Source organism: Gymnoscopelus microlampas, assembly GCF_963454915.1.
Source record: "Gymnoscopelus microlampas genome assembly, chromosome: 8".
NCBI lineage: Eukaryota > Metazoa > Chordata > Actinopteri > Myctophiformes > Myctophidae > Gymnoscopelus > Gymnoscopelus microlampas.
The window spans coordinates 42,915,453-42,940,044 of record NC_139945.1 but is presented as its reverse complement, the minus strand read 5'-3'; the positions used below and the strand labels follow the sequence as shown (position 1 = coordinate 42,940,044).

Here is a 24,592-nt window from a genome sequence, read left to right as displayed (position 1 = left end):
TTGTAGTGCCTATAATTTAGAGCATGATTCTTGCAGGCAGGGGTGATGGAGTGTTGCTCATTTGGGAAATCGCTGGGCAGGGTGGACGTTGACCTTGAGCGATCATAATTTCAACTTTCCATCAAAACAAAACCCACTGATTATAAATGAGGTGCGTTATCAATTCACCATGTTCACACATGCACCATTTCTCTGTTAAGTCCCCCACCCTGATGGGGCAGGCTTTGCCAATGAAAGGTTTAAAGGGTTGGTCTTAGGGTAACTGCTCCTGACTGAGAGGGACAAAGAGACACAACGTGAAATATGTTTATGGGGGAGTGTGATGGAGCCATGGAGAGAACGACGGACACAGGAAAGGAAGGAAGCCTGACTCATTTGACTTTTCCTGCTCTCATTATTTTGTGTTGGGAGGATGGGGACACTGGTGTGGGGATAGAATCATTCAAAGAAGGCCTGTGGCATGTTTGTGTGTGTGTGTGTGTGTGTGTGTGTGTGTGTGTGTGTGTGTGTGCTCACGTGTGTGTGAGAGATAGACATGTGTGTGTGTGTGTGTGTGTGTGCTACGCTATCTCACTCATGTCGATAATAAATAAGCGGCGCTGTCCACACTTCAGTGTTTGTTCCCACTGTACATAGTCTTACCGTTGCTCTCTGATAATAGCAACTGGCGTCCATATTTTTAGGATGTACAGTAATATAGGTGGAGATTTAAAAAAAAGGCACGGCAGCCCCTCTCAGCAGGGAATGTTGAACAGGAGGAGTAGGACAGAGGTGCTATGTCCTTCCGTTAGGCGCTCCTCACTGGCAAGTGTGACAGTAGGGTCCAACAGCAGTGGCAACACAAAATGTGAGGGGAGGAATTAATTGGCATAACAAATACATTTGGATTTTTTTTTAAAGAGTAAAAAGAAAACATTTAGAAATAATTACCCTCCCAAAATAGCAGATCTATAAGTTCACAATGCGATGTGCGCTTGTAGATCAGCTATCTTCGCTATTTGTCATACGACAAAGCATAAGAGGTTAATCTTCCATTTCGGCCATCTACTTGTCCAAAATAATAGCACAGTCCAGCTGACCCCCACTAGCTAGTTACAGCACTGACCTTTATGATAAGGAAATACTTAGACCAGCATTATGTCTTTTGAGATACTTTCAACGGCCAGGGAAACAGCTGCTATTGTACTACAGTGACTAAGCTTCCATACTGCAGCAATTATTTCAACCCTCACGCTGGCATGATCCAACTACAGCTGTCGACAGTTTACCAAGGACAAACACAGGAGCGGGCCAGAAGTTTCCTGCTTGAGCACAAATTCTTGCAATGGTTGAGTTTGAGGCAGAATCATTCATACTCCGTTGTATGCCGGTGTTGCCCGCGGAAAATAGCAGATCTACAATGTGTCAATGTGTTGCGATATGACAAAGTATAAATCAGGCTATAACTTTATCCCTGTGTTAAAATCATGCCAACTTAAACCAAGGTAGCGTTTGCCTCTGATAACAACCTCACTACCAAATGGAACCCCCTAAAACAGGTCTAATCATCTCATTTAATTTGTGGCCATGGCTGGGTTTCCAACATTGAGGATAAATGCATGTTATCTAGAGAGTATGATAAATGCTATCTACAGTATGATAATTGTTCTCACAAAGCAAGAGCTGCAATTAGTAGTATTATGAACTGTCGCCTAAATGTTGTACAAGATATGCTTAAAGTAATACCCGACGGATGAAAATCATATGGTATTCTGAGGGACGGGAATTTACATGTCATATTATGACATGTAATGGCTGCAATTTGGAGATCAAAGGTGGTACGCATCACTGAGTATAAGCTCCATTTCCTTGCCTCTTTTCATCAGTCTTTCAGTTAAGAAGAAAGGAAGGGTACATGATTGCGTCTGACTGTAGCTGGCTTGATTCTGAAGTCCCGGAGGCGTCCCCGTGAACTGGAATCACCAAGGCTAAAAAGGCAGCCTAATTAACCACTTCCATCCTGATGTAGCCACTTTGGCACGCCATTATATATATATATATTTTTTTTCCCCCAAACCTTGAAGTATATATACAGCAATAGGGCTTAAGTGGACAGCAGATTTGTCTTTCAAGGTCAAATGAAGTCACGTGCATCACATCGGAGAGGAAGCTACACAGGAAGGGAAAGAGCACAAATGGAAGGCCTACAATGGAAGGCTGGAAAGCAAAACATAGCTGAGTTGAAAGCTTTACCTACTCAAATACCTCAGAGACACAATAAGAGGAGAGACCAAGGCCACGCCTGCAAGACCAATGAGGTGTTTGTAGGTGTACGGTGTGTATGTAGTAGAGCTATAAATCTTGCAAAAACAATTTTCTATTTCAGACAAAGGACTTTAAATATGTACAGTGACCCTGAGCTGCACAGATCCAATTCCTGTCTGTCAGGGCATTGAGGAGGCATTACATCACATTCAAGGTACGATGCCTTTGATGCAATAGACCTAGCAAAGCTGCCTCACAGAAGACCCAATTCAAAATATCTATACTTGAGAAACCCCACTATATTATTACTTAATGTTCCAGTGTAGTGTGTGGTACACCCGGCTCTCAAAACTGGAAACTAACAAGCCACAAAAGACATGCTATCTGTTATCTCTATCCCCAAACTTATATAAACTGCTTTGCTTTCCGCTGAAATATTCCAAGCTTTGAGGGCAGGTCTAATATTTAGCTTGGCTGTGTTTTACAGTCTTAAAGGGGGAAAAAATACAAAATGGGAGACAGAATAAACAGACCACAGGAGGCCAGAATCACAAAATGGACAGCTCTGGTTTTAATCTAATCTCTTTTAAAAACACAACACAAAAGTATATAGTCAATGACATTATTGTTGAAACTGTCAAATATCTAACAGTAGCTTAGCAGAAGATAGTACCTTTAATTAAGAAACTGTACTGGTAGTCATTTACTGTAGCATGTCTGACGGCATGCGCTGCTTTGTCATTATTCTACTCTGATGCTGGTAATTACAGAGGTTAATGACAACATTAAGAATATATCTCCACCCTGTTGGCAGATCCCAGACAAATGTTTCTCTATCACCAGTCACCACCACAAAATAGAATATCTGTACTTTCATTCTTGTAAGTTCTGCTATCAATCTGCTGAATATTTTGGCTACAGATGATATGAACACCTGGAGCAAGAGTGATGAAGAGGGGTGACAAAGAGTACAAGATGCCTTTCCATCTCAGGCCATGGAGAACTCTGCATAGGGGGAGAGTCAGCTTAACAACCAAGTATATCAGGCATTATCCAATCCCATTTCAGCTTCAACGGAAAAACTATTTTTATTCAAACCAAGAATTATAGATGCAATCCTTTCAAACCCCTTTGCTTTGGGCAAATCCTCTCACCCTTTACTACAGAGGGTAGTTAGTGATAGAAAATATAAATTTGTATTTCCATTTCAGTCATTAACCACATAAACCATAGCGTCTCTGTTCTGGGCATGTCATAATAGGCGAACATTTGGCTAAATGTTGCGAGGTTGCAAATTGGCTTTGCAAATTGGCTTTTGGTTAAGAGATTTGGTGTACAGGAAAGCAACCAAGTACGAACCCCTGTGGGACAGCGGTCAACAAAGTATTTGGTGAAAGTGGTTTTAAATCTTCTGGTTCATGATGTGCACCATAATTATATGAGAGATCAAAAGAGAGAGAAGGGGAGAAGGTCTTGACAAAAGCATTAACATTCCTGACATGAAACCTCCATCTCCACATTTGGCCTCTATTCTGATACAGTTCATCACACTGCACAATCCTCAGTTTTAATATAACTGAGACTCAGAGTGTACAAATGTGAACACATGGATCTGTAAGGATCCATGTGGTTACATTTGTACACTCTCAGAGTTACAAATGCACAAATGAACAGTGAGGATTTTACTGTATAGCTTGGCCAGTCTCTGTGGGGGACTGCGTGCATGCACACACCCAGTGTGCTATTGAGGGAGCTACATGAGTGATACTAAGATTTTATTTGCCTTCATGCTACACTAAAAAAACAGAGTGACTTGTTACTGAGAGCTGAACCAGTTACCCTTGGAATTAAAGAGAACACCTGCTGGTTCCAAAACCAGCAGGGGTGTTATATGAGCAGGTGGCGAGAGATATACTGGCGAGCCATGAAGCTGAGGGGAGGTTAAGTATTCGGTCTGTCCTCCCAGAGTCTCCTGACTTAATTTAACACCTCACAGACTACAAGTCACATCAACACAAATTACTCACTACTTCATTCCCTCCAAATACAGCAAGCATTGAAGGTAAAGGCCAACCCTGTTATGTAATATATAAAAAAACAGGTTGGTCTAAACGCTGCTTTGGTCTAAGTACTGGTACTGGTTTTCTATTGTTGTCTCCGCCAGGCCGAAGGTGTGGCCAAGACTACAGTATGCTTTCGCCCCTGTCCGTCCGTGTGTCCGTGTGTGTGTTCGTCCGTCCGTCTGTTAACAGCTAATCTCTGGCACCACGGCCACGACCGATAAGCGTGAAACTGTGCACGCACACTCCCTGGAGGCTAGAGCAAAACCTACTCTAGAATCGGTTCCTGTTATAGCGCCACCAGCAGGACAATTTTAGCATAACAATTATTTTTATATAACTCTTACAGATTTTGTCCAAACATCACGCAAATCGGTACACATTATCTCTATAGTTGTCATCAACACGGATCTGTCTGATTTCTCATATCCCATCCTGATTGGCTAAGATTGACATCTAAAGAATGTAGGAGTGGCTTGTTTTGAACAAAATGCCTCTAATCATCAACGCAGCGTCCAATTGGAGTGAAACTTTGCACGCACATTCCTACTAGGCCGAGGAAGAAATGCCACCCTTTCTACATTGGCCTATTATAGCGCCACTAGCCGGATGATTTTTGCAAAACTCATTTATTTCATATTACTCCTACATATGTTGTCCAAACAACACGCAAATCAGTACACATTATCTCTATAGTCATGTGATCAAGACGGATCTGTCCGATTTGTCATATTCCACCCTGATTGGCTAAGATTGGCATCTACAGTTTGCATGTCTGTGCAATAACTTCATCAACATTAAGTCCTCAACTTCTACAGATTCTACTCACGTCTATAATGACTGGCGGGGACCAGTCCTCCGACTGGCGGGGACCAGTCCTCCGAGGAGCACTTTTTCCATTGATGATGCAACCAGCTTGTAGCCTGGAAACGGTTAAGGTGTTAGAGGTGAATCCTTCCTACCACTGCTTGGGAAGTGGGCTACAGTTGGGTTTTAAATAGTACTAGAAAAGTGTCACTTAATTTCAGGTTACAATTAAGTGAAACTATTGAATAATATACAATCATTGCGTGGCACGTTGAAGTTGGACCAAGATTAACTTTATCACCAATGCAAGAGATGCATTTTAACCACTTGAACCCTACAGTATATACTGTACTTTGTTGACTAGGGTCCCCCATGAGTTCATACTTGGTTGGTCCCCTCTGGTCTACACGAAATCTCTTTGCCAAAAGTAGCTCACAATGTGTCACAGCATGTTGTGAGCTTGTAGATCTTCTATTTTCGCATGTTTCCGTATTATGACATGCCTAGAATAGGGACACTAGGATTCATGTGTTTAAAGGCATAACTTTGCCCTGTGGTTAAATAACAAAACAACATATACATTTTTATCCATCATTTCCCTCTATAACAGCAGTCATGACTCATCAGCCACTGGAGTAGTGGTGGTGTTTACCTGCAGAAATACAGTTCCGTGGTGCATTTGACTTTGCCTACAGTATGTGAACACAATTGGCCCGTGTTCGGGGGAGGGTGATATTGGTCACTGCACATACTCCTACAGGCTAGGGCGGCACCTGTCAGCGGGGAGTGTTGGGCAGAAGGAGTAGGATGAAGGCTCTCACGTCCTCACTGGCAAGTGAGTCAGTAGGATACGACAGCAGTGACAACACAGAATGTGTGTGGGGAGGAGTCAATTGGCATAACGACTAAATTGGGGAGAAAAAGGGGTAAAAAATAATTGGCTACTAAAACACACATTGCCCTCTCGCTGTATGTTTTCACTGTTTGTTTTGGTTGCCCAAAAACATCCCCATCTACCAAAAAACTGTGAAAACATCAAAACACCGCGAGAGGGCAATGTGTTTCTGCAGGTAAACACCACCACACTACTCCAGGGGCTGATAACTGCTGGTATAGAGGGAAATGTTTGGTAAAACAATATATTCATTGTTTTGTTATGTAAACACATACTATGCCTTTAAGCTCCAAAGTAATAACAAGTGAGGAAAATGTGCCAAGCAGTGGGTTGTAAAATAATAATAAATAAATAAAATCATTGTTGTGATTCTGAAGTTAATCCATAATTTGTTGTTACATCTAGTGAATCCTTGGTAAATAGGAGCCCCCTGTCCGCACTGGGTTATCTCCTCCTCCAGCACCCTCTTAGAACAGAGCCAATCATCATGTGGCTTAATACTGATCCTATGTTAACAATGTGCTGGAGAATAAAGAGTCTGTGCGCAACTCTCTATGCCAGTAATCTCTCTTTGAGGCCCCAGCGTCTCTAATTGCCTGGACACTTGTGTCCGAGGGCCGCTCTCATTCCTCAGTGAAAAGATGAGACCTCTGGTGCTCCTTACAACAGGCTTAAGCTGATAAACCCTTTCATTCAACACGTCCGTGGGATCGGTTCCCTCAGTCCAAACAGATTGGGTGAAAAAGACTAATCAAAACAGCGATTAGCCCCCAACACAGAGGCATAGCTAACCCACAGCATGGCCGCTGCAGGGGGTCCACCACCAATAGCGTCTGATGATTTGTGTGTCCATTCTTAATCTTGTCAAAAACTAAACGCTGGCTTGCTGTGAAAATGTCAACAACAAAAAAATGAATGTGACCATTTTTATTTGAAATAACAAATACACTAATAGATTTTGTAATGGAATATGACAGCTGTGGAATCAAATGAAGCCGTTATTACAACATAGCCTCCAAACTATTGATGACATGCCAGGCTCACAGCACGACTTCTGCTTAACTACACTCACTGATCTCTGTCAACGTCATATTCTGCTTAGTTTCAACGGAATTCCCCCACACTCTGCAGATAATCAGCATCATCCATGTCACACTTTCATCCTGTGATGGTTGGTATCTGCCCGTCTGCCAAGAATCTTCCCTCTCATTTGCTCTCTATTAAACCAAAACTACCAATACCTCCATATGGGCTAGCGTCAGTGGATCATCTGGCCTGCTGCTGTACATTCTGCAAATTCCATGTCACTTCTCAACAATGTGGTCAGAGGAAATTCTTCACTCTTCTTTGAAGAAAATATATCTTTAAAAAAAAGAAAGAAAAAAGAACCTGCAGCTGTGAGCAAACAAGACAGACCAATTTCTTCTGGAGACACTAGACTCCATTTTTTTTAAAGTTTGTGTTGTATTGTATACGTTTATTTCAAGTCAATCAAGACATCATCAAGTGTGTGATTGTGATATGATTTCCCTAGAATTGTCACTGTGGTTAAATTCAAACAGACATCAGTGATGTCACATTAATTGCATAGGCATATAAACTATTGCAATTTCCCACCTGCAGTTCCACACTAAAGAAACACACTGACCATGTTGTTTCCCCACAGCCTTTCAGTGGCATCAATATGAATCAATAAACTGGACAATTGTAAAAGACTCTGAGGAAGGTTTGCTAATGGAAGTGTATTTGATCAAATGGCATGAATGAAGTAGCTAAATGGTCCAAAAATACATTTTATTGATGTATTTGCCAAACCATATGCTTGTCGATCGGCTATTTACTGCAAATGTTTTCCCAGAATATGGATGCTGGAGTCAAAGTAGAACTCTTGACACGCAGAGCTTCATGCATGCCATGCATATGTACACACACATACACACACACACACACACACACACACACACACACACACACACAGACACACACACACACACACACACACACACACACACGAATAATCTCTAAATCTATAATATTTGTCCGACTAGATATTATGTGCAATTATGTGGGGAGCATAGTGTTGTGAACAAATCACGGAGGCACAGCAAATTGAGTGAATCTGTCAGTAGACTATTTGGGATAGTTAGGTTACGAACCAGGCAACCACACAATCAGAAATGCATTATGTAAATCCAATTGTAAATATCTGAATTCATGACCAATCACCAGAAAGAGCAGAGAATGATGGGATCCAGGATTAAGTCCAATTGACTTCCCTCTGGCTATTAGAAAAATAATGAGCAAACTACAGGCCAGAGATCTGCCAAGAATATTTCAGATTCCCATCTATTCTTCACACCATCTCCTCTCTCACTCAATTTAAAAAATGTACAAACTAGCGCAACTCATAAATTACCAACACAATTTTCTGGCTTACTAAATGAACACTAACACAAAACATGTTTGAAGGTGCACATTCTTTTTGCTACAGTTAAACTCCTGACTTACTGCCGTGATATGCCATTTAGATTTGTCTGAAAAAGCTGATTCAATATTAAGGAAAAGATTCTTAGGGGAGCTGTCTGCGTTTGCCTTCCAACCTCAACTGTCTCATTATCCAGTTTGGAGATTAACAGCTCACTCTAAATCCCACATCTGTCTTGGTGGAAAGCAAGGATGAACCATCAGGAAGATCCGACTAATTCAAAATATGTGAGGTCAGCAATGTCAAGAATCAGATGTAGTGTGAAGACTTTGGATAAGCAGACCAGTCTGAACCAGGAAGTGAGAAATAAGCAGTTGGGGGCATTTTTTTAAAGACTTGGAAGTACTAATTGGCTGTAAGCTTCCTGAGATGAAGGCGATTACTTGACTTGGTCTGAACATCACCTTGCTACTCTCCCAGGGGATATGTGAGGTGCAGTGAACGTTTTTTTCAACTGTCACAGGGAGCCATTTCTAGATTTCACGATAGTTCACCTTCCTGTGGTGCTCACACAAGTACAGTTGTTTTAACATATTCAATGTCACTGTAGTGATTGAATGGGGAAGTGTTGTGTGCGAATGGGGAAAGTGTAGTGTGTGTGTGTGTGTGTGTGTGTGTGTGTGTGTGTGTGTGTGTGTGTGTGTGTGTGTGTGTGTGTGTGTGTGTGTGTGTGTGTGTGTGTGTGTGTGTGTGTGTGTGTGTGTGTGTGTGTGTGTGTGTGTGTGTGTGTGTATGGGTGCGTGCGTGCGTGCGTGCGTGCGTGCGTGCGCATGTGTGTGTCTCAGGAATATGGCATATGTTAATGCAGGAATATGGCATATAACATAAAATATTGTTTAAGGCTTTTAATAAAGCAGAATGGCTTGTATTCCAGATAAAGTTTCATAGGCCTTCCATGTCCATGGATTTTTCCTCAAGATTTACACTTCACTGACTCTCCCTGCATCCTTCATTTGCCTTTTTTTAAATGCATCCATCAAACCTTTCCGGGAAGGGATGGACTGGATGCAGCTCTGTCCTCGTTCTGTCAGACAGCTTTACAAATCCCACAAAGCCTGATGGAGAGAAGCATTCACAATAGCCTGCCAGAGTCAACACAACATCCATTCAGACAGTAGACCTTACTGTACATTTGTACAACATCCATTCAGACAGTAGACTATACATTAGACACTGTCGTTTTTGCCAGACCCAAGGGGCTTTGTACCTGTTTTCTCCATACATGGGCATGCCCCCTTTGTCCTTAGGCCCCAGCCATAAAAGTCTGTCCCCCTTTCGTCCATATATGGGCATACACAGGCTGACACGTCATGTGAAGTCCGGCTTATAAAAGTCTGTCCCCCTTTCGTCCATACATGGGCATAGACACATGGGCATCTGCCGGGTCTGGCAGAACCAGGTCTCCTGGTCTTGTTTACCCACACTACTGGGGATAGATTGTTGTTTATGTACACTTTTCATGAACTTTATTTAATATGTTTATGTACATGAGATATGAAGGACAGATACGCACATTGGCGCACACACATGCAGAGATTTAGCATTTATAGATAGATAGATACCTGTTAATAGCTCATACAACATGCAAATCGTGGAGCGCCAAGCAAGGACCCTAACCTCTTGTTGTTTTTTGGTACCATATTCCTAATCCCTTATACGCTATGTTACTGCCTGTTTACCCTTATTTATTTAAAACATTTACCGGTAGTCTTAGTTGTATCTCTTTTCCTGTATGTGTTTCATAATGCCATGATAACTGAATTTCCCTGATGGGATCTATTTGTCGACACAACATCCAACTACACATTATCCATTCAGACAATAGACTATACTAATGTATAGTCTATACATTAGACACAACAACCATTCAGACATTAGATACACAATGAATTCAGATAGTAGACTAGACATTAGACACAAGATGTATTCAGACTATTAAGACACATCATCCATTCGGACAGTCCGTCTACCAGTCCAACACTTAAGGTTACATCACAGCCCTCTGCACCTCCCATCAACCCATCTTCAATTAATAACACTACAGACAGAGCTGTTCTTCTCCGCAATGACAGAATTCCACACCGCAAGTAACGGCCCCCTCCTGAGTGCTGCAGAGTCGATGACCAAATGATCGGGCTTATCTTAAGACAGTAGCATTGCGTGTCTGTCAGCTGTTGGATAAAAATCCCTCCTCCAATTGCATCAGCTCAATTGCAAGCAAGCAAGCCAGCGGTGCTGGTGCCAGTGTGCCAGCGTGCCAGGCTACAAGCTGAGACAGCCTGTTTGTATAGAAAATACCATCTTGTTTTCAGACAGGAGCCGAACTGCATCCCCCCCACACACACAGAGACGGTCATATGCAGGGGTTAAGGGTTATGATGAGTGATGACCAAGGGAAACTCTGCCAGATAGAAATTCTCATACTATGAATAAATTAACATAAAATCAACAATGCTGCTCACCGGTTGAGCAAATGAGCTACTGCCGTTAATTATACCGCCTTCTTTTTTTGTGATCGAGATGAAGATGGACTGGGTGTATATCTCCTAAACCTGCCACAGGCTCCGTATTCTCCCTATTCATCCAAGGAGATATGATCAGCAATGATGACGAGGGGAAAAGCGGGAAATCACAAAGACCAACATTAAATCTATGGAAGATAACAAAAGGGAAAGCGAAAGACAGCTCCGAATAGCAGAGTGCCCCTGGGGCTGCTGTGCTGTTATTATGTTGGACAGGGCTGCTGAGCTGCGATGGAGGGCAATTAGACCAGAGGATTGACTGGGGGAGGGTGGGTGGTGTCTGAGGCTGGCACAACAACCTTTCTATGATGCATTCTCAGAGAACGGGGTGCTGCAGGAGAAATGAGCATTTCTCAACACTACCCCAGATGTGACAACAGTACTAAAGATGGGGAAGAAACGTAGCAGATGAGGGAGGAGTGATGAGATAAAATAACAACAACCGTCTGTTTATTTCCATATAAATAAGCTTGGTCTAAGCGGTTTTCCTGACATCGTTGAACCCAAATTTTATATCAAGCAATTTGTGTGCTAAGGTTTCTGGTGCATGTGTTGGGATGATCTAGCAAAATGGAGGGGAAAAAGCAGCATTCTTGGACTAGCAAGTAAGTGCCAGTTAGGTTGGTTTTGGGATAATATACGCACAAGCCGTTGATTCATCTGTTGTTCTCATCGAGTGTTACTGCAGACACTGTGGCGAAGTCATGGCTACAATTGTTATCTTTAACGTCACTCTCCTTTGGAAAAGTTCTGTCTGAAAACCACAACGAGCCATGGAATAGTTCATCTACAGAATATGGGGACAGAGAAAAAAAGGCAATCCCAGAGTATCATTTCAGTGGTTCATGGACCACAGACCAAGGTCGCAGCCTTACAGCCATTGTCTGTTGTCATGTACAGGCAGATAACGCTAGTAAAAACAGATTGGGTTGCAGAGGGAGAAAGGACCATGCAAGGCACACAGCACGACTCTGTCATCAACTCTCAGTTGGGTAACTTAAGCTTCCGATCTTCACCTCAAATGAGATCTCTATTGTCGCCTCTCATAATATTACAGAACCCTCAGTAAAAAGGACACAATGGGCTGTGAAAGGCAACAGTAACACAAGCTTGGTGTGAGAGGCAACATTTGGTGTGACCAACAGTCCACAGCCTTCACTTACACACTCTGTTTCCTTGCCCTCTGGCCCTTACTGCTCCAGTGAAGCAGGTGTCTGCCCACATTCTTCACATAAGCTCTTGTCAAACATGGCATACAGCAGCAGAGAACCAGTATCAGGACAACAGAGCCACACTACCCTGCAGGACGGCAGCCAAGTATGGAGATTCTAACACACCGTTTCAGTAGGTATAGCCTCCAGCAAGGCAATTGTATTTCCAGCCCGGTTCATCTTTAGAGTGCCAGAGTGCTTACCATCGTTCGTGATTTATACTTGGTTGCGTGCCGGTGTCACGCAACCAAGTATAAATCAGACATCACATTTACAAGACTGTAGGTATACAAAGAGATACTGTTGATAGAATCTGTGTCATGTATTCTTTACACATGAACAAGTCATCCTTCTGATCAAACAACGTTGTGCAAAGACCTGATTTCTAGCAACGGTTTCTGTGCTGAACACAATTCTGATTACTATTTTGACATTAGGCCATCATATTATATTTTAACATGTAATTAATTACTTATGTTTAATTGTGGGCAGATACCTTGGTTTTAGTTTTAACAATGTGCTACTTAAATTATTCTTCATACATAAAACACGTTTAATGTGCTTTGCCACAGAGCACACCACAGCTGTCTGTAGAAGGCAAAGTCATGGCACCTTATAATAATAATAAACAAGGCATCATCAAGTTAGGCAAGAGTTCTAGGGAATCGGAAATAATATAACATTCATCCTCAGCTGAAGAAAAAAAGAATCGTACTCCACCTGGTCCCTGAAAATGTGCTTGCGACAAATTCTCTAATAGCACAGGATTCAACATAATTTCTCAACTGTTAGGTATTGTATTTGTAATTTCTTATATTCATTTAGGGTGCTCTGGTGGCGTAAGGGTAGCTGCACCACCTGCACCGCCATGGAGTCTAGGGGTTTGAATCCACGCAGTGCATCCGGTATACGAACACAACTGGCCTCGTTCGGGGAGAGAAGCCAGGCGGGGAGGGGTGATCTTTGTCGCTGCATGTATTCCACGGGCTGGAGCAGCGCCTGTCAGCGGGGAATGTTGAACAGGAGTAGGACAGAGAAGCTACATGCTTCCGATGGGGGGTCCTCATTGGCAGGTGAGCCAGCAGGGTGCAACGGAGGCAGGTGTTAACACAGAAATGTGTGGTGAGGTGAGGAATTAATTGCCATACAAATACCAAAAGGACTAATCAAAAATAAATCATATAAAATATTTGTAAAGGAAAAAAGAAAACCTGCCTCCAGGTAATATTTTGGTTTAAGTAACATTTTTTAGAAGACATTGGGGAAAATAATTAAAGTGTGTGAACAGATGTTAAAATTAAAAGGTTCACTATCAGTATGATAATATTGCACAACACCCAATATTGTTTATTCCATAATCAACTGATTATGGCCTGGTTAAAGAGAATTAGTGAGAGAATACACCCTTAATACATACTTGTGTCAAGTCTAAAGCAATGCATTAAATTATAGTAGCTTAGTTGCACACTACTTCAGATTCCCCAACATCATTTCTCAAACCTTAAGGGTTCAATATATCAAGGGGAAGACCATCCATTTGCACAGGTTAACCCAAACTAAATGCAGCACTTGAAAATAAACACCAGGCATTATCACCTATAGAGATACAATATTCCAGGCCTTATCCTCGCCACTTGTACTGAAATGAAAGGCACACACAACCGGCGTGGAGCCGTGATGCACGATGAGCAGGGTGCGGTGTGGTTTTCATCAGATCGGTGACACCCTGATGACAGGCACCCTTAGCCCCTCTCTGAAACCCCTAGCAGCTGTGGCTCTGAGCCCAGTGAACAGGAGCCCTGTCTCAGGGGGCAAGCAAAAGCACAGGACTGCGGAGAAGGGGGACTGAACAAGAGGCCTTTCTCTCACTGGGTTGTGATCCGCCCCCTCCGTGTCCTGCAGGAACAGCACTGGCAGCGTCAAGAGTTGACTGAGTCTCCACCATTGGCAGACGCTGGTTTCACACAGACTTGGCCAGGGCTTTAATTGATTTACGTGAAACTCTCCCACTCTTGCCTGTGCAACTCCATGTAAGGCAGTGCCAGCAAGCCAAGACACTACTCACACACACAGCCATGCCTCCCTTAACAACGGGCAGATGTCCACCCACTAAAAGCCCACTGGCACAGAGTGCCTTCAGACACAATGCAAGGCAAGGCAAGGCAACACACAACACAAAGAAAAGCAATAAAAGAGACGAATGAAATAATTATAAACCAATACTTAACGATGGACAATGTCCGTAGACTTGTTCATTCCTGCATTATATTCAAAAGAAACCCACAGAGCAGAAAAAGACCTCCAGAAAAAAGGTTGACTTGTACTGTAAACATTATAATGCAACAATTGACATAATAACTATCCACTCGTTTTCATATTCAGGTATGCATACTGTATGAGACAGTTAAATGTATTTTATCATGAAATTAACAGAACAGTAGTAAATAATAAAACATCTAATTTGTGTTCTGGTGTCTCTGGCGCTTGAATCTTACCCCGTGCCGGCGGGATCAATAAAGATATCCATTTATCTACATATCTGTATCTAAATGAAAATGAAAAACGAATGACAATTCCCTTCAGATCAAATGGAGATCAGTAATTTGGAGGTTTAGGCTAATAGCAGCACCAATGCTTCTTTTCCACATCTTATCAGTTCAACATTCCCAACAAAGGAAAAAAGGACGATGTAGCCTGAAGCCTGATTACATATTACACATATACACACATTAGCCTCATACGTACATATTTTCAAATAAATATCAAATTTTTCAGTTTATCACAGTATCAATACTTTTTGGGAATACGATAAGTGTGATTTAGTGTAGTAGTCGTGCATTACAGAGCAGACCAGGGGGGCGGCGGGTCAAAATACCAGGGGGAGCCACTGTAGGAGAGGGTGGAAGGACTCTAGGTAGGTCATGAAAGAGGCGATTGAGGAAACATAGCATCTTAAGGAGATGAACTCTTGCTTGCTAAAGCTCAAAAGAAGCTAGCCAGGCCCGACAGGGGCGGGTCGAGTTGACCACTTACCCGCCGCAGACCCACAACATCAACACAGCCCTCCACAGGTCAAATAACTCACCAATTAAGCCTCTCCAGGGCACACAAAGATGCTCTGCAATCACTGCAAACATCACACCCACAGCAGAGCTACATTTTTACATGTCCTCCATTTTTTTTGAGAGACTGCTACATTTCTTCAAATAGTGACAAATAGCAAAGATAGTTTTACAAGAGAGAGAGAGTGCAGTCTCCCTAGTGGCCCTTTATAGAGACAGTAGGAAAGCAGGGAGGGTTGCACTGTGGGCCTATACAGGGAGGAAGGCTGGGGCAGAAATCAATGCTAGGCTAGCAAGAGTACCGGTATGTCTGATTCCAGATGGCAGCCTTAAGCTCTACACTATCTCTGCGTACAAATATCAAATACCTTAATTGTGAATAGAAATATTTGTTCTTAAACCTGGAGCATATAATAGCTTATCAAAAGGCCCATGACTGGTGATCTTAAGATAACCTGACCATGTGTACATGAGAAGCAAAGCAGCGTAATAGAACACAGAAGATAAACAACCAGAACCATGTCATGTAGTAATGTACTGTATGTGGAGTGGGATTAGACTACATGAATCCTTGTGCTGTATACATAGTAAATATAATAATCTCTTATCTCTCTGGAAATATTATAAGGGTATCAGTAATGTTACTTTAATGGACATGAATATTAAAGACGGTCTTAAAACCCATAAACAACAGGAGAACTGCAGACCTCTGTAAAAGCAATCTGGGAACCCATTCTGTAAAAATAAATAAGTAACAGAACTGCGTCCCTCCATTTCTCTTATGCTTAGTACAGCCAACCGTCAGCATCGGGATATGAACAATGGCTATGATGATGCCACAGATATTTTTTCACAAGCGTTTGGAACACAATAAAGTGGCGCTGTGGTTGTAGCTATGCTCCACCCTTCTCTGGAACAAGACAGCCCCCTTTCTCTGTCATCAACTCCTCATGTCTGGACTGCATAATGAAGTACAACATTAACTATCATTCGGTCAATCTGAAACACATTGCAAAGACAATGATTCAGCCTAATTCATTCCTAAATGGTTTGCTAGGTAAAGTTCCATTAGGTAGGTCCTGTAAAATATAATGACGCATGGGAAGATTCTAATATAATTAAATATACAATAATGTTGATATTATACAATAAAAGGGAAAAATGCCAGATGTAATATTATATATTTCACTTCTCCAGTTCATGCCTTCTTCTATTTATTACTTTCTAAGAATCACATTTTTATTTGAACATATAGGCCTAATCCTCAAAAGGAAAGGATCAACATAATCCAGCTAAACACCAGCTTCATTACAATCGTTTTAACAACTTTAACACCATAGACATACTTAATTATGTGCATTAGATTGAGCATTTCCTGAATTACCTTTTTCATCCTATGCAACTACAGCTGTGTGAATATTTGATGACATTACGCACACCAAAAATTGGCATTCGTTCACAAATAATAGCTATGTTGTGAATTGGAGGATGGCACACACATGATCCCGCTCAGTAAAAACCCAGTTCTCATCTGCAGTGGCCTACATCTCCTCTCATTCATGAACACAATTGCAACACATAATACACACATAGGCCTACTGACTGTACCATCCTCCTGCCTACAACTCAATTTAACAACCTACATGGAGATGTGAGCCCTAACACGTTCTTTCTTTGTTTGTTTTATATAAGATATCACACATTATCCAGCAGATGTAATGGTTAATTGCATTTTATATTAATACAATTAAACACAATAACTAATATATGAATATCCCTATCATTTTTCTTAATATACAAGTAATATACAGATATTGCCTTTACTAAAGGCCATGTTTTCTTTTGATATTGCTTTAGCTAGTAGCTAAAATAATGTATCAAAAAACAAAATGGAGGCCAATATATAAAACATTTCATACTTTTCACCCCAAAAATAAAGGCAATTTATGAAATGTATTAATTACATATGGAAACTGACCCCCCCAACACACACACACACACACACACACACACACACACACACACACACACACACACACACACACACACACACACACACACACACACACACACACACACTAGAGACAATGGCAGATGCTCAAGCTGTAAACCCAACACAATAGCAAAATAATGACAGTATGTATTGTGTAATGGAAATCTAAAACTGAAACCAAGTAAAAATGAGTCCAAATAATATAATTGAACAAAATAGAATAGAAAAGAATAGGCCTTTTTTAGGCTATGCAGCCAGATGAATAACATAACATGATGCAATATTTCAGGGATACAATTAAGTTCACATTTTAAGATACAATGAAAGCTTATATTTAAAAACTACACTATTTTAAATTAAAAATCACAAGAGCTCCTTTGCACGGAGATGCAAAGTTACAAACATGATGTGGGCAATATCAGTAATTTAACTAAATACTAAACATTCTGAACAGACATAGTGGCCATTTAAGAGATACATTTTTATATTTATATACTATATATTAGGTACAATTTTATTATAAGCCCTATATATTTTTTCAAGGTTATTGATTCCAGACACAGAATATATCTGATTATCTGTATTACAATACATATAGGCCTACATGTACTGCATTGCAAACAGCCTAAATTCTCATATAGAAGAAGGTGAGGCACTATTAATTCATTAATACATAATTTTAAATAATTGTTTTATAGCTGATGAAAACCAGGCATGTGTGTATAATTGAAAGAGGCTCATTTGATGCTCCATGGCCCAAATGAAACCACATAACAGTAACATACACCTGTGCACTTAAGGTCGCAGACAGTAGCCTATATGTAGATAAGATACACCATTATGCCATTCTTAAGAGGTTTTTAGTCTTCTAGAACAGTGGTTCTCAACCTGTGGGTCGGGGGGGTCCCCACATGGATTTGGGGGGGTCCCCAGAAGACAGTGAAGTGATTTTTCCCCCCCCATTACAGCATCAAAAGTAATCAACTATACTATAAAAACTGGTCAAACATTGACCAAATTGTCAAATAATATGGGAAAGAGGCAAAACATTTGAAAATAGCCTATCTACAAGCTCGCGAGGCGTTGTGAGCTTGTAGATCGGCTATTTTCACAATATTTATATGGGGGGGTTCCCAGTTCAAATATGATCATATTTGGGGGTCACTCACGGCCTGAAAAGGTGGAGAACCACTGTTCTGGACAAGAAAACATCCACCTGTTTGTCACTGTGTCATCTTCATCAGAACTTACCTTTTTGTGTCTGTCTTTGAAAGGTAACGCCGGCCACTGCATCTCCTGTAAAAAGTCCTGCCAGTGTTTCTGGTCCTGGTCGGACGAGATGAAGACGATCTCCAATTTGTCTTTGTGTTCGGAGGATTTCTTGAACTTGCTGTAAAACTCACACAGGCTGGCGTTGAACTGCTTGCACGGAGCGTTCTGACTGCACCCGAAGTAGAGGCCGACCAGCGACAGCTTGGCGCCCAGCGCCTGCACGTCCACCTCGGCTTTCTCCCCGTTGACGAGCCGCTCCCCGAGCAGATTCACTAGAAACTCCGACATCGCGGCTCTCGAGTCCTTCTTGACCAAATCTTTTCTCCAGTAGACTGATGTAAACGAAAACCAATAAGCTAAAAGATGCAACTACACTCCTTCTTCTTCCTCCGATTCAAGCTTTCTTCAGGAAAGCTCCAAATCGGCGACGTGCGTTCAGACGCTGTGTGTGAACGACTGGTTCGGATCCTAATATTCCACCGATGATGATGATGCCTCTCTCAAGTGAGAGATGTGTGTTGGAATGCGCTCCCTTTTTACTGCGTGAACTGCAGCAACAGTGATGGAAGAAGTACTCACATGTTTTTACTTAAGTAAACAGTATTAACACACTGCAATGTAGATATACTAGTAGAAGACACGTATTCAAAACTGTGCTAGAGTAAAAGTACAAAAGTATCGGCATCAAAATTATACAAAATATACTTTAAGTGCCAAAGGTATAAAAGTACTCATTTGTGCAGAATGTCCTATTTCACAAGTTCAAAATGTATAACAAATCTTTAGTAAATAGCCGAGTTTGTAGATCTGCTATTTTCAAATCGTTGAAATATACGGCTGAATTGTGGTATGTGTTTTGTAATAATAATCAAAATCTACAAAGTGTAGTGACAACAGTTTTCATTTACTTGAAGTGGAGTAAAAGTACAATATTTCCCTCTGAGATGTAGTGGGGTAGAAGTAGAAGTATTGAAAATTGTAAATACTGAAGAAAGTAAAAATACCTAAAAATTGTACTTAAGTACAGTACTTGAGTACATGTACTTAGTTACTTTACACCACCGACTGCAACAGTGGTCGCACTCTTCTCCCAAAGCACACACTTTCATGACACCTAGTTATAACATTCAGATATTGCATAGTGACATTTTGATGCCGTCTGCACCCCATAGCGAATGCATGTCAAACATTTTGTAGGCTATTTGTTTGCTATGCTCATTGCTAGCTAATAGACGTTTTCAAATCACACACCTGCAACTAGAGGTTTACTTAAATAATAATCAAATAAACGACTTAATGAATACCTTTGCTGATAATGTTTTGCGCTCATTCGTTAGCTAGACAAATAAATAAGTGTGCTGTCTTGTGTCTACACCGATATTATAACTCTATGGTCTACACAGGCCAAAGGTTTACATCATGGTTATGGTGCCACCTAGTGTTGACTGTACAGAAATACCGGTGCCACGCCAAGAAAAGGTTAATCAACATCTGCTTCAAGATTTTATTTCATTTTTTTGCAGCATAATGATGCATAACAACAATCTTCACAAAACATAGGAAAACGGTGCAAAGCTCTGGAATTGACTTCTTCCATCTAAACTGGTGAATTGGTCTTACATTGCATGAAATGACAATTGATGTAGGAAGCAAATGTATAAGTTGTATAATCACCTTCAATTACAATGGGGCCATTTAGATTGACTGTAATACACTTTATTTACAGTCCTGTTGGAAATAATGAGTGTAAAAATCTGATAACAGTAATGTCTTTAAATAACCGTCAAATATTTGTTGGTTGACATCAAATATCATTAGAAGTGACAGAATGGTATGTAAGATTACTAATAGTCAATAATAGAGCAGTGCTGAATCAGATATGCCGTAATCTCTCAAAACAGATAAAGCATTAAAAGTGATTTTTGTCTTATTTTTTTTGAAGATGGGTCCCCAGATTGGGTATAATGTAATAAGACAACGGTGAATACATTTTGAGTACATTATGACCACTGGCATAGCATACGATGAAGATTCTCTAGTCCTCTGTGAACATCATCCTCACCAGGTCGGCTTTGAAGCATTCCTCTTCCACTAACTTCTGAGGCTGAAACAAAGAGATTCACGGACTTATAGAGCTTTTATTATTAGAAATGCATCTCTCCTGTGATCCTAATTCTTGTAACAACATGCAGCAGCAATCTGTAACCAAACATTTTCTGAGAAACGGCAAACATTTTATCTGACAAACATGCTCAACAGGTCTTACATGGGAATCACGTGGATTTCATACACAAATATAAATCGTTTTAGATAGAACAGAAGAGAACCCTTGATGTGTGCCTGCTTATCACCTCACTGACATGTACAATTGCTTTCAATGACCTGTGCCTACCTCGACATAGCGTTTATAGACCATGGACTGTTTTCTATATACATACATGTTTTTGGAGATTTTACGTTGTGTATTTGTTTTGTTGTCTGTTGTTGTTTTCTTTTGTGAGTGTTGTCTGTTTGTTTTTTGTTTTGTTTTGATGTTGTTTATATCTTACGCACACTGTTTGGAGATACTCTGTTTATTTGTCTACTTGCTTCAGTAAATGTCTGTACTACCTATGAGTATGTAAAAGCACAAAAACGAATAAACAAAACGTTAAAAATAAATAAAAAATAGATAGAACAGAAGAGAGACAGGAAGCTGAGGGTAAAGAGGAGAAATTACATGGAAAACAGGTCTCTGGCCAGAATCCAACTGGATAAGTTACAATCTGGTCACTTATACCGTTCCCATGACTCTTCTGGGTCATGGTAACCGGAACGCTCACCCCAAAACACACTCGCCCCCATTTTTTCCCCCGCAGACCGCTCGCCCCCAGCGGTCCTTGTATTCTTGTATTTGTTTTACTGAGGTATAAGGCTAGGAGTATGTGTAGGTGTAGGCATAGTTTTACTGAGGTTACGTTTAGGAATAAGTTTAGGTTTAGGCATAATTTTACTGAGGTTATGTTTAGGAATACCTGGTGGCACCGTTCCCCGGATTTGCCCCGGGGCTAGCTTGTTTTGGGGCGAGCGTTCTTGTATTCCATATTTCTGATGCATTTTTCCATAAAACATATCATTTATATATTAAAATACAGTGTAAAAGTCAAAGAAATTATAAAATGGAGTAAAGAAGCATGAGGCTTGTCTTACTGTGCCATATCGCAGCAGAGTAGGAACTCCACTAAGCTTCAATGTCTTCTTGAAAGCATTATTTGGATCCTTCCAACTGAAATAAATCAATAAATCAATACAAAAATAAATACACTGTATATATTAAACAAGGAAGGGTACAAGGGTACAACAGGATTTGCGTTCAAGTGAAATACAAAAGTTGTAATAGGCCTAGTGATGTAAACAATAAAGCAGGGAGTTAAAGAGTTAGTTAGATGGTATACGAAGATCATAAAAGGATATGTAATAATTATAGCAGCAGTGAGGACTCATTATCATTGATCACATGGATTTGGACAAAATGCTTTACCCCTGCACTCCTTACTATTGGTTACATGTTCAAAATCTAGGAATTTACTGATAAACTCATGTCAGTCAGTGAAATGTAATATAAAATGCAATAAGTGTTGAAAAATGTAATTTCCCCACAGTTGAGGTAAAGGTTTTGCTATGAAATGTGATCCAAAACCCAAAACAAAACTATCCTCAGACTTACAAAGCTCTCTCTCCAACTTGACAGTAGATGAATACAGATCCTTCAGGAAGGTGAGACAGCTCCCCTCTTACAATTGGCTCGGCTGGAATATAGAGGACGTTGTTAGACAACGACTGATTTATTATAATGCACGTAAAACCTTACAAGTCAATGGGTTGATTTATATTTTACTGGCAAAATGCATACATTAACACAGTGTTTCCCAAACTTTTTAACTCAAGACCCAAAAGCCCCGGTACCCAAACTAGTGAAAATAGCAGATCTACAAGGTCACAACTCGTCGCTTCACGCCACGTTGTGAGCTTGTAGATTCGCTATTTTCACTGCTTCTTAAACATATATACATATATGTTTTTGTATTCATGAAATTATTTAGAATTTGTTTTTAATTCATGAACATTTTGGATGTTTTGGATTTAAAAAAAATGTTTTTAAATGTACTATAGTGACCACAAATGGGTCCCGACCCATTGTTTGGGAACCAGTGCATTAACACACTGTATATTTGTAATTATCTGTGAAAAGCATAAAACACACACACACAAAAGCTGGAGCTATTTCCATTGTGGTCCTTTTGAGTGTAAATGTTGCCACAACGTTTGCTCCTAAACGAGGTGGCCTGCTAGTTCAGTGCTTCTAAACCTGTGGGTCAGGACCCCCAGGGGGGTCCCCAGATGACAGTGAAGTGACAGTTTAAGGACTGTTAGACCTTTTTAATACCTCAAAAAGAAAGAAAAGAAAAAGGCCATTACTGCATCTAAAGTAATCAATTATACTGTAAAAACTGGTCAAACATTGGCAAAATTGTCAAATAATATAAGAAAGAGGCAAAAAAAATATGAAAATAGCCGATCAAGCTCACAACGCCTAGCATTCAATGACTCGCGCATTGCAATGCGTTGCGAGCTTGTAGATCTGCTATTTTCACAACATTTATCAAACAAAAATGTCATGCCTCAACTCCTTCAATTTGGGGGGTCCCCAGTTCAAATATGATTATTTTAGGGGGTCACGGCCTGAAAAGGCTGAGAACCACTGTGCTAGTTGGCAGTTATTAAACACTTACCTTTAACACAGTCTGGACACCAGCTCAGCCCCTGTGCGTCTTTATCGCCAGAGAAATATGCAAAAATATCCTTTCCTTTCCTATCAGACGTTGCTTGGCAAAATGCATCATAGCCATGAACTTTTACTTCTTCGTAATGGGCCATTATCTAGATCGATTTGAAAATGTACCAACGATGACAAATGAAACTGTGCAATGAATGAATGAACCGATCAGGTGAAGAACAACACACTGGTCTGAGCAGCACTGTTAACTCCTGTGTAAAAAAAAACACTCACTCACGTGAAGTTGACAGCACACTTCCTGCCTGTTCAAAAGGTTCTTAAAGAGACCTCGCCCTGATACATGACTGTCATATCATGACAGTCATGGATGAACTTTAACCTGGTGTTTGCACTTTTTCTATTTACAGCCTGTACATCTAAATAAACGCTCACATTCCAAATATAAAGTACTTACCCTATGGCCACGGATGTTAAAATTCTGTTCGGGTTCACTAAAGTACCCGTATGTTCCGTATTGTTCAATAAAAATCATTTTAATCCGATTGGTGGCCATTTTCTCATAGAGTTATAATTCATCACAGTGCAATACACCTCCCAACCAATAGGGTCGCGTAGTTGAAAGCATATGTCGAAAAAACGGAGAAATGGCCACTTTAGTACCCTGACCCTTTTTATTGAACAATACAGAAGATACGGGTACGTATGTGGGCCCGTACATAATTGTAACATCCGTGGTCATAGGGTAAGCACTTTATATTTGAAATCTAAACGTTTATGTATACGTACGGGCAGTAAATTAAGAAAGTGAAAACACCAGGTTGAAGTTCTTCATGTTCATCATGTTTCAGGGCTAAGAGATCATGCATACAATGTAATTTCAATAATTATATGAAGTAGTCGCGCTCACTTTCAAAAAAACTAACTCACTATGTAAAAAACAAAAAAACTATACTAAACTATATACTAAAACACGTTTAATTTAATTAATTAAATGTACCAAGTCACTATGTAAATATTGCTGTTATTCTTATATAGATAGCGATCGGGATATTATTAGTGATGTTTGACTTCTTTGACGATCCGTAGAATCGAACAAAACTACTTCCTGTTAGTGCCCAGTGTTGCCATATCCGCTTATTATAAGCGACAATAATGTTTAAACCAATGGTTCTTAAGCATTTTCATGTCAAGGACCCCCAAATTAATATGTTTTTGTCTGCGGACCGAGAATATTTTGTGCCAGGGACACATACACAAGTTCTTT

General features: G+C 40.6%; 2 protein-coding genes across 2 annotated transcripts in view; both read right to left on the bottom strand.

The window, feature by feature from the left end:
• nxn (nucleoredoxin) overlaps positions 1-19,021 on the bottom strand; it is a 68,524-nt gene extending 49,503 nt beyond the window's left edge. Inside the window, exon 1 of the mRNA XM_084064471.1 lies at positions 18,531-19,021. Within this exon, the coding sequence (XP_083920597.1) occupies positions 18,531-18,839 (309 nt within the window). The 5' untranslated portion in view covers positions 18,840-19,021. The remainder of the gene's footprint in view (positions 1-18,530) is intronic.
• A 1,020-nt stretch (positions 19,022-20,041) lies between these two features.
• txndc17 (thioredoxin domain containing 17) lies at positions 20,042-23,605 on the bottom strand. Its single transcript, XM_084064187.1, has 4 exons — positions 23,324-23,605; positions 22,258-22,339; positions 21,741-21,816; positions 20,042-20,655 (listed from the first exon to the last, which is right to left on the bottom strand). The coding sequence occupies exons 1-4, from the start codon at positions 23,466-23,468 to the stop codon at positions 20,587-20,589; spliced, it is 372 nt and encodes a 123-aa protein (XP_083920313.1). The 5' UTR covers positions 23,469-23,605; the 3' UTR covers positions 20,042-20,586.
• Between the last annotated feature and the right edge of the window lie 987 nt (positions 23,606-24,592).

Coding starts and splice junctions, on each gene's coding strand:
- txndc17 (XM_084064187.1), bottom strand. CDS start 23,468: ATGGCCCATTACGAAGAAGTAAAAGTTCATGGCTATGATGCATTTTGC. Junction 22,340..23,323: donor GTGTCCAGACTGTGTTAAAG/GTAAGTGTTTAA, acceptor TCTATATTCCAG/CCGAGCCAATTGTAAGAGGG. Junction 21,817..22,257: donor CAAGTTGGAGAGAGAGCTTT/GTAAGTCTGAGG, acceptor GATTTATTTCAG/TTGGAAGGATCCAAATAATG.